Source organism: Chinchilla lanigera, unplaced genomic scaffold, assembly GCF_000276665.1.
Source record: "Chinchilla lanigera isolate Chin_1 unplaced genomic scaffold, ChiLan1.0 scaffold00001, whole genome shotgun sequence".
Taxonomy (NCBI): Eukaryota; Metazoa; Chordata; class Mammalia; order Rodentia; family Chinchillidae; genus Chinchilla; species Chinchilla lanigera.
The window spans coordinates 34,357,994-34,373,608 of record NW_004955402.1 but is presented as its reverse complement, the minus strand read 5'-3'; the positions used below and the strand labels follow the sequence as shown (position 1 = coordinate 34,373,608).

General features: G+C 36.4%; 1 protein-coding gene across 2 annotated transcripts in view; it reads left to right on the top strand.

Moving 5' to 3' along the window:
• Dym (dymeclin) overlaps window positions 1–15,615 on the top strand; it is a 391,162-nt gene that overhangs the window by 168,336 nt on the left and 207,211 nt on the right. For both annotated transcript variants that reach the window (XM_005372905.2, XM_005372906.2), the window contains exons 12-13: window positions 155–268; window positions 1,583–1,677. In XM_005372905.2, the coding sequence (XP_005372962.1) occupies window positions 155–268; window positions 1,583–1,677 (209 nt within the window). The remainder of the gene's footprint in view (window positions 1–154; window positions 269–1,582; window positions 1,678–15,615) is intronic.

Here is a 15,615-nt window from a genome sequence, read left to right as displayed (position 1 = left end):
ATAGTTTGCTTACTGGGACTGAAAACCTCACAACTGAGTTTTATTTACTGCTTAATTTACCTGTAGAACAAAGTCATGGCTTCTCAAAATTTATAGATACAATTTTTTTTCCTTAAATCAGTCATTTTACTTAAATTTTTCTTCCCTGTTACAGATATTAAAAAATATTACTTGGTATTCAGAACGGGTTTTAACTGAAATTTCACTGGGGAGTCTCCTGATTCTGGTTGTAATAAGAACCATTCAATACAACATGACAAGGACGAGAGTAAGTTTCCACAGCTATTTTTCTATCTTTATGCAAACAGTATAATTAAAACTATCCTTTAAAGTAATCTCAGCTTTCAGGATGCTAATATTCTCATGAAAAATAATGGTAAAATACAGGTCAACATGTAGTCACTGTATTACATGATTATAGTGTAGCGTGTGGTTCTTAATACTTAATGATTGGATAATCAGAAATGTATATATGACATAGAAAACAAGCAGTGTGACACTTTTAGATCCACATTTATCATGTATCTTTGCTGAATTGACGACACACTGATTTGTCTTTTAAAAGCAGCAACAGCAAAGTATAAGAAGTAGTGATCACAGGAAAATATATTTTCGGATAGGAAAGAAAGGTAGAAGAGAGAGAATACTCGAAATAGTAAAAAGAAAGCCAGGGACAAGAGGTATGGCTCAGTGCTGGAGTACCTGCCTGGCATTTACAAGGCCCTGAGTTCCACCCCTACCATTGAGGGGGAAAAAAAAGAGTAAAAAAAAAGTATTTACTGTGTTCTATTTATATTCACTGAGAACAGTTTCAGTTCTGGTAATAGGGAAATGATGAACAGAATTGATGGCTAAATGGTCAAGTTTACTTCAATGTTTTTATTTTATGGGGCTAATGTAAATGTCCATATTTTATTTATCTGATATCCTAGGAGTTAAATGTTTTTTGTTTGTTTTTGAGACAGTGTTGCATTATGTTGTTCAAGCTGTCCTCAAACTCACTTTATAGCACAGGCAAGCCTCAAACTCACAACAGTCCTCCTTCCTCAGCCTCCTAAGTGCTGGGATTACAGGTGTATGCCACCACCCAGCCTAAATGTTTTAGAATGGAGAAATTTTGCATTTTTAAAAAGGTAATTATTGTGTGCATGCTATGTTATATGTAACCAGTAGGTCTTAAGCAGCGCACTGTAATTTTTTTGTCTTTTCTTCCGGTACCAGGTATTGAACTCACGACCTTACGCTTGCCAGGCAGGCGCTTTGCCGCTGAGCTAAATCCCCAGCCCCAGCACACTGTAATTAAATACTAACATTTTACAGCAAATTATTTCACTATTCACCATGCTGAGAACAATGGAGATCATCAAGAGCATTGTAATGTTTTGTGCCGTTCATTGCTTCAAATGAGTTGTGAAAAGACTTTAAAGACTCTCTGTGTTACAGATTTGGGAAGTAGAGAAAAGACATTGTGGGCTCAAACTATAAAATCAGTGACAATTGAGTTTGCATTTTCATCTAGTTTACCTTGCTTAAGATATAGAGAAGACTTGATATCTGTTTCAAACTTGCTGTTTTCTAACAGGACAAGTACCTTCACACAAATTGTTTGGCAGCTTTAGCAAATATGTCGGCACAGTTTCGTTCTCTCCATCAGTATGCTGCCCAGAGGATTATCAGGTAAATATGAGCTTTAAAGAAAATACGATTTTTGCCTTCTGCCTGACCTATTGAGAAAGACACCATGTCAGTCCTTTTTAATGATACATGCAAAAAATGCCAAATTTTCTTTAAAGAAAAAATGATTTTTGCCTTCTGCCTGACCTATTGAGAAAGACACCGTGTCAGTCCTTTTTAATGATACATGCAAAAAATGCCAAATTTTTCCACTGAATTTTTTTTATTTCCTTCCTATTTGGTTGAAAATATCTTCTATTTTATTTTCTAAACCAGTTTTTAAACAAAGTTAATCACTTGTATTTATTTATGGTGGCACTGGGGATTGAACCCAGAGCCTTCATACTGAGCTACATTCTTACTTCCCTCCTTTTTTTTTTTTTTTTGAGACAGGATCTCACTGAGTCTATACATTGCTCAGGCTAAGTTTTAACTTGGTATCCTCCTGTTTCAGGCTCTCAGAGTGCTGGGATTACAGACATGTGCCACTGTGCTCCACTTTCTTTAATTGTTTCATCTCGTTTTAGGTCCTGTGTGTTTTTCAACAGAGAAACAGATGCTTTTCTTAGTAATGAAAATGAAATCTTAAAATATTTCCTGAGCATTTTATAGAGCATCATACTATTAAAGAGTTATATTTGTTTTAGAAAATTCTTTCCTTCTCTTTTTTTCATGGCACCATAGTTTGAATCTAGGGCCTTATGTATGCTTAGAAAGTGCTCTACACTGAGCTGCAACCCCAGCGATGGCAGTTCTTTTCATAGCAATTTACTCTTGTATCAATTTTTGATTGTTGCCATAGGAAATCACCACAAATTAGTGGCTTAAAACAACATGAATTTGTTATCTTACAGTTCTGTAGATTAGAAGCGCAGCATAGGTCTTGCTAGGCTGAAATCAAGATCAACAGTGCTGCATTACTTTTTGGGTGCCCCAGAGGAGAATCTGTCCTCCTTTCTTTCTTGTCTTTAGAGCTGCCTTATTCCTTGGCTCTTGGTCCCTTCCTTATTTTCAAAGCTAGCTACTGTGTATTGTTGAGTCTCTCTTGTGCCCAGTCACTCTCCTCCTGTGGTTCCCTGTTCCACTTAGAGGACCCTTGTGATTGCCTTGGCCCTACCTGAGTAATCCAAGGTGATCTCCCCATCTCAGGTTCCTTAGCAGAATCACAACTGCAGAGTTCCTTTTGCGGAGTAAGCTACCATTCACAAATATGGAGTGTTAGGAAGTACACATTTCAGGGGTACCATATTCTGTCTGCCACAGCTGTCGGCATCAGAAACTTCCTTTTCTTTCCTTGTCAATGGTGTGATCTTTAAAGGTAAGAAAGCCCATCAACCAATCATGCATGATATCATTTACAGGGATTTTTAACATGTGGGAACTTTCCTGTCTTCTAGTAGGAGGCACAATATTGTCTTAGCAGACTGCAAGTTGAACATTTGTTGTCTAAGTTAGTGAAGACATCTTTTATTCTTTAACTCTTGCTTTTAGACTAAAACAGTTCTGGTTTTTTTTGTGTGTGTGTGGTTTTTTTTTTTTTTTTGCACATTTGTGCAGTACATATGGATCATATTCATCATGGGGCCAGTGCAGTTTTGATTACTAGTTTTGTTTCTCTGGTCATTGGTACCAATCCCAACCCCATATCACTTTCAAGCTTTGATCTCAGGTTCTGCCCAGCTGTTACTTGTTTATTGCCCTGTGTTCGTTTTTAATAATTATTCAAAATTATTGTTTGTTCTTTATTTATCTTCACAGTTCAGTAGAGGATATTTTGCATTGACTCACTACCAGTTGGGTTTGTGGAATAGGTTGTACTTGAGAGATTGTCTAGCTGACTAACATAAACTTATGATATAAAGTAGCAGTCTCTTCATATTCAGAGTCTCCTAGGTGTTGTGAAGAGATTTTAGTTTCCAAAAGCTAATCTTTGTCACTGTGCTATAGTTTAGCCTGATAGTACAATGATTTCTGTGCTGCTCTGTGGTCTTTTTCTATGTGTAGATGCGAAGTTTCACAATGGCTTCATGAGGATTTCTTAATAACATTAATTTTTCCTCAACTGATAGGTCCTGTTCAGTGTGAAAATGCCAGATGGATTGGTTCAGAATTGAAGTTCTGATAAAATGTACTAAGATTAAATAAAAAATTCTAAATGAAAGTGGTAGAAAAACTACAAGTGAAGCACTGTGCCCAGTTTTCTGTATTTGATGCCCAAAATAGAAAACAAATCAATCATACTGAGGAAATAAATGTAATTTAGTTTTTTATATGAGAATATTTAAATTAAGTTTATCAATAATGAATAGTGCTTTGCTTCATCATCTGAAGAACTACTTTAAGTCTTGCAGAGAATATCAAAAACAGTAATAAAGATTCTTGGCATCAAATAAGTTACAGTTCAGTAGTAGGGATAAAACAAAGATACTATCCTATATATAAGATACAAAGATCTTATGAACAGCAGAATGTGGTAAATAATATGATAAAATAAAAATTCCTATGATGAGGGTAAGAAATTGGTTCAGGGCTGGTATAAGAACACAGCACATTGAAAGATTAGACAAGGTGACTAGAGACTGGCCAGATGGGAAAAACATTCAACCACAGCCACCAAAACAAAACAAGAGAGGCTGTAGTGAGCAAGGATGGTTTATGAGTAGAAAACCACCAGTCCCATTTGGTTGACTTGTTGTGGTCCTGAAGAGGATTGTAGATGAAAAACCTGAAAGAACTAGGGTCTTACTTTGGAGGGGCTTAAGAGTTAGATTCAAAATTTAGTATAATGGAAGGAGGAGAAAGAAACGAAAGTCTGATCTTTAATAACAACAAAGAAGAAGAGGTAAGTGGATAAACTGTAAATGGGTTTTAAAGAAAATTTACGGTAGATTTCTAGTCATCCATGTCAGCAGATGATACTGGTGTTTCTGTTTGTCACACTGTGGGAACCCAGTTCTCACAAGTTTCCAAGTGCTGCCAGTACTTCTTGTCTGAGGACTTCATATGGGTAACAAGTGTGGACCTGAGCATCCATGTCATCCAGGAGAGATCTTGTTAGAAATACTGAGCGTAGGCCCAATTTAGACTGGTAAAAATCAGGACACTTACACAGTTTAGGGTATTATTTTTTCACAGCTGGTAAGTGGCTGGCCCTGGTTTGTACAGATCAAAAACCCATGCTCATCCACAGCATTGCCGTAGCCAGGTTGGCAGAATGTCACCTGCCTGGAAGCATGGATCCAAACTCTAAGGGGTTTTCTAAAGCAGATGGAGTCCTTAAATCCAGGGTAGCTATGCTCTTGTTCGTCATGTTGTTTGCTGCTCCCCACCCCTTAGTCTGGCTACCTTTCATTAGAGTAGTGAAGCTAGCGAAGTCTTTTTAAAAGTTTTTTTTTTTAAGCCAACTATTTGAGATAGGCGTGGGTGTGTTCAGCTGTTATGATACATGATGTATGGAAATTGTCCTAGGAAGTAAACATGAAAGGAAGCCAAGAACTTGTATCATTTAGCCTAGAACTTTCTTCTATTAAAATTTATTTTAATTCAGTAAATACTTAGCTTTTACTGTATGCCTACCACTGCTGAAGTTTTATTTGTGACTTACTACATTTTGATTTCAGACTAACACTATTTGTGATACGTATTTAGAAAGCAAGTGTTACAGTGGTTTTGTTTTTTTTTTTTTTGATAATTGAGTTTCCATCTCATTATCTGTTGTCATTTTAGTCAGGAAGTAGGGAGTTACCAGATACAAAGAATTGTGATGAATAGTTCAGCTCTGTCTTGAAATCTTAGTAAGTTATTTAACTTCTGTTTTCCATCTCTAAAATGAGATATGATACCTAGTTCATGTGTTGTGAGAATTCATAATGGGTTATAAAGCCTTTTGCTTCTCTATTCTCTTTATTATAGCATCATATTTTTTGAAATAATTTTTATCTAAAAATAGATTTGGATCATATCCCTACAAAAGAATTTCTTGGTTTCTTTTAATATTCCTAGGTTTTGATTCCCTGCCCAAGCAATAATCAAATTGTCTGTATTTCCCAAAAGGTAGAAAATGAAGGCCTCACTGAATGTAGATAGAGGTTTTTAATAATAATGTTTCTTTTAGATCAGTAGATATGAGCAGTGGCTGTAGTATAAGTTGTTCTTTTAAATGCATATGACTTCATTTTTAAGGGCATAATTAACTTGTTCCTGCCCAGTGCCTGGGCAGCGAACAGGTTCCAGTTTCTCCCTTGGTGTAGCCTTTGCTGATTCTTGTTTCATCTTGGCAGAGCATGAACCAAGAAAAGGAGGAGGAGTGTTTGCCTTCAAAACGCGGCTTCCTGTACTTCCTACAGCCAGTGTTACTTTAAAGGCAGCTATATTTTTGGGGGAAATCCCTCAGAGTTTTACTTTTTCAGTTTAGACATTTCTCAGGCAGTTACACTAAGAGCATTTAGATAGCTTGAAGTTGAAAACTTTTAAGTTCCTGATTGAGGATTTCTAACTATTCAGAGAATTGCTAGTGTTATACAATAGTGTCTTGGCAAACTTAAAGGGACATGTAAAAATTTCCTAAGTCATTTAATTACAGTTTAGATTTCTGGCACATCCAGACTGTCAGCTTTTAAAGAAGCATGCCATGCATTTATCCAATGATTTCTTGTAAGTAGAGATGTTTGTGGACAAAATTGCCATATGGGAAAGTAAACATTAAAAGGATTTGCATAGAGGTTTATAGAATGTCATATCATATTGTAGAGGTGAGTGTGTGGAGGGAGGTTGTTTATACTTTATCCTTTTAGATGTGTATTAAGCCTCCATTCCTGTCTACTGCTGTGAAAGATCTGAGATTTTTACTCTAATTTTAAGTTAACAAATTAGCCTTTCTCAGTTTTGTAGATCCTAGTAGGAGACTCAGTACTCCTGGGACAGAGACAAAAAGCAATTCATTACTATCTTTTTACTAAATATTTTGTTACAAATTATTACATTACTAGGAACCAGAATGTCTTCATTTTCTTGTGTGTCTCCCTTGCCCCTAGGGCAACATGACAAGATACAGCTAACATCTGCAAATGTAATGGGTTGCATTACAGGTAAAGAACCCTGTGCATAGGAGACCATAATCTTTTTTTTTTTTTAAAGAAATAAAAGAAGGAAAACATATTAACAAGCAGACATCCATTTACAAAATAGCATAAGAACAATACAAACAAAACAGAGTTACAGACAAAGTTGTAGGAAATTAACCATGCTTGTTGTATTACTTATTGATATCTTCAAAGTGATTTCTCAAGAAAACAAATAGAGACATACAAGATTGATCAAACAAGTAATCGTTAACTGTTCCCTTCTGTAGAGCAATAGAAGACAGTAGTACAACTATGTTAGCTATCCTGTATATACATATGGACATAATTTCCCTTTTTTTCCCTTCTGTTTTCCCAGACCCCAGTTGCCCTTTACTTTTAAGCATTTTCCTTTCATTTCACAATGTCTGTCATACCTCCTAGTTTTTATTCATTCTTTCAGGTCTTACACTAGTGAGACAATACAATTCCTACGCATGCAGGAGGAGACCATAATCTTTTGTAATAGCTTCAAGCAAACCTGTCTAACCTCTGCTTTGGAGGGAGGCACCTTTAGGTATGTTTGACAGCAAATTTCCCTCTGCTAAAGAGGGAGACATTACCTTTATCTTCCAAGTCTATAAACAGCCATGAGAAGATAGTCCAGAATACAAGCCCCTGTATGTGTCTGCTTTTAAGATATACAAAAACAGGAGAGACTGAAACTGTTAAATGACTTCTTTAGTCTCTGCTTTGCTCATGTGTCATAATGACTCTCCAATTCAGGTTGTACTGACAGCCGTAGCACAACCCTAAGCCTTGATTTGAGTGGCTTTGACAGATCTAGAATATTTTTGCTAAAATATTATATTAGACTTGGTAAAATTTTGTGGCATTATAAAATTATATGTTTGGAAGAACCTTTAAAAATCAATGAAAACTTACACATTTGACATATGGTAGTATTGACATCTAGAGTTAACCATGTGACTAGTGCAAGCAAGTGAATGCTTGCAAGTGAACACAAACGAATGAAGCAGAAATAGAAACGAAGTCATCCAGCCCCTGGCCTGATACTAGTTCCAGAACAAGAGAGAAAAGAGGTTTTCTTGTGGGCATGCTGTCTCTTTTTTTTACATAAAGGTGATAACTAATATTTTATAAAATGCCAAAGCCAGGTAAGAGAAACTAAATCATTTAATAAAGCCTTTTTCTTGATATATTGCATGTATTTTGTGGCCATTGTAAAAAGTATCTTTTTCAAGACTTTGTGTGTGTTAACAGGAGAAGTAGAAGTAAACACAAAGATGAAGAGATTAAAATGACTGATGCACCCAGTGTAAATATCTGCTAAATCGTAGGCACCAGATAGGCACCAGACAAACAAAGGAAGACAGAATGATTCCTTAGAATATCCAAGAGGTTAGACAGGAAAAAGTAGCTCTAACAATGTAGCTGGATAGTCCTTATCCTGAATATTAGGAGTTTTCTGAGCATTTAACGTTTGTTTAATGTTACTTAGTCTCTTCATTTGCAAAATGTCAGTATCCTCTCAGGATCTAAGTCTTGGTATACTGGAAAGCACAACTGATTAGAACAATTATGTCACCTTGGCTAAAGTGGTACAATCAGCAATAACAATAGCATCAAACACAGCTTAGAAAATGACAAACTATTAACTTGCCACCTTTAACAGTATAAACTAGGTTTGTGGTTATATAACAAAAATGAGCCAGAAAATTGTATGCAGTTAAATAAGCCCTCAGTATGGTGAGAAAATTTTAAAAAGGTTAGGGGGGGAAATAGAGAAATAGAAAAGAGGAAGAGATTAGAAGCAAGGGTGGAGGGCAAAAGAGTATCATGCAAACTTTGAGAAATTGGTGAAGACAGGAGGGAAAGAGGGAAGAAATAAAAATGAACAAAACAGAACAACAATAACAAAAAATAGTAACCATGTTCACCCATATAAAAACAAGATCAATCAAGAAACAACCAAACCAACCAACAAACAAAAACCAAGATAAGAACAGGGAAAAGAAAAAAGAAAAGAAAAAAAATATTTATTTCAAGGCATCTCAGCTGTCACTGGTAGACAAGGTGGGCAGAGCCCAGATCCAAGTTGATTAATCCAGCAAGTCAGATATAGCTTTATGGCAGGTTAGTGGATAATCCCAGCAAGCCTGCACCTTTAGTTCCACTGACATTCAGGCTGGTTTCTGGCTGTGAGGCTGGAACTAGATTTGTACAGTCTTCAATAGTCCATGTGTCTCCTGCCTGCTTGAGCTGGGCTCCCTGACTTCCTGCCAACTGACCCTGTTGCTGGAAGCCACTAGATGGCGCTCACAGCTGTTCTGAGGTCTGAGCTCAGTTGGCCCCTCTCCAAGGTGGCTGCCAGCAAATTGCCCACTCCTACAGGGCATCTGAATCCAAATAACTCACTAGTCACTCCAGTCTGCTGCATCCACTGCTCCCTTCTGCTGGTGCATTTCTTTGTGTAGGCCTTTGGGGTTGCCACTAATCATTGTGCCTGTACAGATTCAAGCTATCTCTTCCACACAGTGAGTCTGGGCTCAGGGAGAAAGTGCCACCTGCCACCTCCTCCTCCTTCATTAAGTCTCTTTCTTTGCTCTTCCCATGTGCTTCAGTTCTAGCTTCAGATCCTTGCTGGGTCCTGAGAACCCACTTCCCTCCTCCTCTTTCTTGAGTTGCTATACTCCAGTTTCTGAATACCAGATATCAGAGAGGCTCTTTCTCTGGTGCTCGCCACTTGACCATCTTCCCGGAAGTGGCACCTATTTAATAAACTTTCATGAAATTTTTTGTCCTGGTAATTCAGAAGTGTATACAACTCTGTTATTGCTTACTACAATGTAGTAATAATCGTGCTACTTCAATATATCATGTACTTGTGATGGTACATCATACCATAATGGTCCTAAAGTACCTCAGCTAATCAGATAGTGTCACATTACACATTTCCTATTTAAAGTCATACTGCTTTAAAGAAATCACTGAAATTCTAAATGTGCCCTTGAAGAGACTACAATAACAGGTAATGTTTTCTTCATGGAATATTTTATAACACAGTTATAATTTTTGTTTCATATGAGTAGGTATTAAGGGATCATTTAAGCATCAGACCTTTTCTATGCATCTGCCATGTTTCAGACATTGCCAGACAGACTCGTGAACCCATGTACTGCACTGCCTTTACAGGGCTTTGCATCTAGCAGCTGCAGCAGAGTAGCAGACTGTGTGTAGTGCTCTGATGAAAGTGATGCAGCAGAAGGCAGACTGTTGCCTGAGTGTTGCGGGAGTCTCCCTAGTGAGGTGATGCTGCTGTTGTAGCTTGGAAAATGAGCACCCAGCTCTTGTCTCTGGCTTGCTTCCAGTCCTTCCCTTAAAGTCCCAAGTATAATTTGTTGTGGTAAAAATAATTCCCTTTCAGTTTCCTGACTGGTTTCATATAACTAGAACGTGATAAAAAGAAAATATGAATTAAAATAAAAAGTGATACAGAGATTATCTGAAAAACTGACCTTTAACCAATTTTAATTTTTCTTACCTAGAAAACTTTCTCAGTTTGTATCATTTTTGCCAGGTAATTGAAGTTCTGAAATTGCTTTAAAATTTAGCTTAACTATTTCTCACTGGATCAGCGTTCTCCCCTAGAGTAGGATGGGAAAGGTAGGGTGAGAGCAGGTGGAAGAGAGCTCAGGTGGGCTCATCCCTGCAGCGAAGTCTCTTGGTGTGGAGTGCGTGATGTGAGTTTTGGTGGTGGGAAAACAGATAACTACCAGCAGGGAAGGTGATTGATTAGCTGTTGGTAAGCTTGCACAGTATTAAATTCACTAGAGCCTGTGCACAATCATGTAGAACCTTTCAAATAAGTGCAAATCTCAAAGCACATTTAAAGGAGTTACTTTTTTGTTTGTGGTACTGGGGACTGAATTCAGGTCCTTCACACTATGTGACATCCTTAGTCCTTTATTATTATTTTTCATTTTGAGACAAAGTCTCACTAAGTTGGCCATTCTGGGGCACAGCTTGCCCTCCTCCTGCCTTAGACTCCTAGACTATATCACCATATCTGGCTTATGTTATAAATTGTTAAGTTCCCTCTGGCTTCAAAAAATGTAAATTTATCGCTAACTTTATTTCACTTACCATTCCACCTTTCCTCCCTACTGTGGATCATTTTGAAGCAATTCATTATATCATTTCACTTATCAAAAATTACATTTATATAAAAGATATGTTTTCATGAACACCTATTTATGATTTGATCCCTTTAGAAATGGTAGAAAAGAAAGTCAGCATTACCACCAACATTCGAATAAGTATGGCTATTAACCAAAAGATCCTTAGTGATTTAGAATCCAGTTCATCTCAGAGCTTACTCTGTGCCACTCACAATGTTATTCACAGATATTGTGTTATTTAATTTTGACTGTATTCCTCTATGAGGTACAAACTTTGTATTTTATACATGAGGAAACTGAGACCCAGAGAGGTTGTGAAATATATTCAGGGTCAAGTAGTGCCTAGTGTGATGGAGCTAAAACTGGAACTCAGGGCTGTCCCTAGCCTAAAATGTTTCTGGTAGACATGACATTGATAAATACTGAGAAGGGTAGATGTCTTCTACCTTATACTCAGATTCTCAGTTTTGAATGAGAATGTCTATAGTCTGGGTCACTTCAATGTAGTGGTTTTCAAAGTAGAATCTACAGGCCATGGAGGGTCCATGGAGTTTAAACTCTTTATAATAACATCATTTGCCACTTACACTGTACTCACAGTTGCACCACACAGAAGCACAATTGAGGTAAAACAATTGAGATCTTAGTACAGATCAAGTGACATCCCGCTGTACTAGCACTCACTATATTCTCTATAATCACTTGCCATGAAAAGAATTTATTTTCAATTAAAAATGTCCTTGATGAAATGGTAATAGTGATTGGTTGTAATAAATGCTGACCCTTAAATATATGCATTTTTAATATCTTGTTTTACAAAACTATAAGTTCACATAAAACAATTCTGCACTGAACTGTAGTGATTATCTAAGGAAAAATATGGATGTGATTAAAGTCATGAGCTGAAGTATCCACTTGTTTGATGAAATACCACTTTTACCTGAAAAGTACTTGTGGCAATCTATAGATATTAAGACTTGGCAGACATTTTCTTGAAAATGAATAAAGTGAGCTTGTCATTTCAAAGAAAACAGCTGCCAGTGGTGGTTGCCAATAATAAAAGTAGAGGTCTCAAACAAAAATTAGAATTCTGAAAAACTTGTACCTGACACCATGAGTTTGCTTTCAAATAATTTTAAGACTTTTGTGATAAGATAAATTATGTTAATAAATGGGGATTTTTTTTTTTTTTTTTGGTACTGGGAATCGAACTCAGGACCTTGTGCTTGCCAGACAGGCGCTTGTGACACTGAGCTATATCCCCAGCCCTAAATGGGGATTTTTGAAACTACTATACAATAAAATGTGTTAACATTGGAACATGTGCTAAATGAATTTAGTGAACCATTATTTTTCAAATGACTAAAGAATAATTTTTCATGAACTGTACTATTTATGTTAACATGTAATGTGGTCATTATTATATTTAAATGAACTAATAAATATTTTAGATTTTCCTTAAAGTGTGTCGGTATGATCTATATATAAAATTATTGGTGTCCTTAATAATTTTCTAAGTGCCTACAGGGGCTCTTCGATAGAGTTTAGTAACTGCTACTCTAATGCCCTTTCAGGGCATGAGATAGGCAGAGTGAATATGAGCATGTCTGTGTTACAAAGTTCACTGTGTATATTTTAAGATATCTATTATTTCTGAATTATGTCCTTCCTTCCATCAATATAATCAATATTTAGCTATGTTTGTATTATTCATGATTCCATTTAATAAAATACTTATTGAGAATATAGTTACCAGGGGTTGAAAGAGAAGAGAGTATATAGAATATATGTCATATTTATTCTCCGTAGAAACTCAAGGTCTTTAATCTAAAAAGTCATAAGATGGCAGTGTAACAGTACTAAATTGTTTTTAACTTTATTGCTGATCTTCCCTGGGTGTGGTTATAAGATAAATTTATTATGATTGTCTGTTGTTTTGTAACAAACTATTCCAAATCTTTGTGGCTTAAAATAGCAGTTTGTAATAATATCCCAGAGTGCTGTGAGTTAATTGATTAGCTGAATGATACTCATTCCAAGTCTTTTGGGTGTTTGTAGTCAGAAAACAGCTAGGTTGGATACCTAGTCTGAGCAGCTAGATGGATACCATCTCAGGGCTGTCAGCTGGGAGGGCTGTTGAGGCATTGACTAGAACACTTCAGTTCTCTGTGTGATCTTACCGTGATGCTTGATCTTCTCCCAGCAGTGCAGCCAGGTTCTTAACAGGGACTATCTCAAGAGTAGCAGAAACTGTACAGTTTCTTATAACCTAGCTCAGTTCTCTGAAAACATTATTGTTGCCGTATTTTATTGATCAAAAACAAGTCATGGAGCAGCCCAGATTCAAAAGGAGAGGAGGACCACAGAAGTGCACAAATGCTGGGAGATGGTGTCCCTTTGTGGCCATCTTTAGATACTAGCTGCTAACAACACTATTAAATTCAGTGTCATAAATTATTAGTGTAGCTGAGAAAATGAATTATTACTTTCATTTTTAAATTCTGGGTTTAAGATAAACATCCAGACTTCTGTTTAAAATAGAAAAACTGAATCCATTCAAATGCTATTCTTCACATTTTCTTTGCTTTGTGTAATTTATATTTGAAATTTTCACTCCCCTGACTTTTTCCTATGTTCACTTTCTTTTGTTGAGAAGGTCATGCCCACTCTGCAGGAGAGGTGTCTATTTATAGCCAAGGCAGTAAAGGATCAGAGTCACAGAGTTCCTGGGCTGTGAATGCTTATGTGGCTGTCTTGCTGCCCGCAGAGGTCTCATCTTGGTCTGAGAAAATACAAGGTGCTATTCCATGACATGTGACTGGCTGGATGCTTTTGCTCTCTGATAGTGGCATCTGCAGCAGTTCTGTGCAAGAGAGACTGAAGGACAGCACTAAGTTTGCAGAGAGGAGCTCAAAGATTGCTTGGAAATAGCATTTATGCAGCATTTTCACTGCCTTAGATTTGGTTATGTATTCAACAGTGACTTGGAGATCTTGCTGGAGGAAATTTGATAGGGGGTGCTTCTAAAAAACCTCCTCTTGGTGGTGCTGTTGCACTGTAACTTCAAAGAGAACAGCTTTTTGTTGCCTATTTTTTTTAGCAAATATTTTATTGGACATTAAGGTGCACCAGGCTCTGTGCTGGGCTACACGGAACTTAATGAGATACAATTACTGTCCTCATAGTCTAATCCTAGCTAGAGATGACGTAAAGCTCATGATTTTAAGTTACTAAGAGGGTGCCAAATAGCTCTTAAATATATATTAAAAGGCACAATTTCATGCTAAAAAATGCACTTTAAACACTTCACTGATGTGTCATTTTTACCTATCAGATTAGAAAATCTCTTTTCCAGGTATGTTGGAATAGATCCTCTCAAACTTTGCTGATGAGTACGTAAATTGATACAACACTATGGCAGTAATTGTCCAAATTGTCCAAATTGTCCACATTACTTTTTACCCAATAATCATATGCTCATTTGTGCAAAATGACAAGGTACCTTTAGTTTGGAAGTTTTTTTTTTTTTAAATAATAGCAAAAGGTGTGAAGCAAATACCCATCAAGAAAGACATAAAGGTAATAAACTGATAAAATAGACAATGTGCAGCTGTTTAAAAAAAGATATTGATGGAAGATGCTCTGATACTATTTGAAAAAATATACTACACATATTATGGAGCAGTATATATAAATGTGATTACTGCATATAGGGGGAATATATATTTGAAACACTGGGTAATTTTACATTCATATAATTATACATTTTTATAGAAAAGCTATGCCATAGGGCTGGGGATTTAGCTCAGCGGCAAAGCGCCTGCCTGGCAAGCGCAAGGTCGTGAGTTCGGTTCCTGGTACCGAAAAAAAAAAAAAAAAAAAAAAAAAAAAAAAAGAAAGAAAAGCTATGCCATATATAAAATTTTATTGGCATTTTCATATATATATCTGGGTATATATATATTATCTATAATGTATTATCTATATTGAAAGATATATTGCTATAGTGTGATGGTTTCCAAATGAAGAATTTATCCAAAATTTATCCAAATATATGGTAAAATTAATACCATATATTTGGATATATTAAGTTGCTTGTTTATATGTATGTGTACACACATACACACAGTTTTGGAAGAAAATTTTTGTGCATGCATAAAAATATGTGATAGTGGTTAGCAATCACAAACATGGTGGTATTACTAGTGGACTTTTTCTTCTTTTTGGTTTTTTGAGACAGGGTTCACTAGGTAGTTCAGGCTGGCCTTGAAATTGTAGCAGTCCTCCTGCCTCAGCCTCCCTAGTGCTGTGATTACAGGAGTGCGCTACCACACGTGGTTATGGCAGTATTTCTAGCTGTGTCATCTTGGGAGATTATTAACCTTTCTGTGTACCATCCAACATCTAAACTAAAAGATGCGGATAACGTCTACTTTGTGGAGTTGTTTTGAGGATTTAATCAGTAAAAAGCAGGAACACTATTTGGAATAAAGTTTCATATATTTAAATGCTAGCCAATCCCTTCTCCCCAGAGGTAGAGTATGGGAAATACAAAAGACACACTTCATTCTGAATAATTATTATTATCTGTGTTGGTTTGGGGCTTATTTTGCAAGGAGAACAGCATAATACAGGACACATACTTTATATGATTATTTATAAGGCACCCGAATAACAGT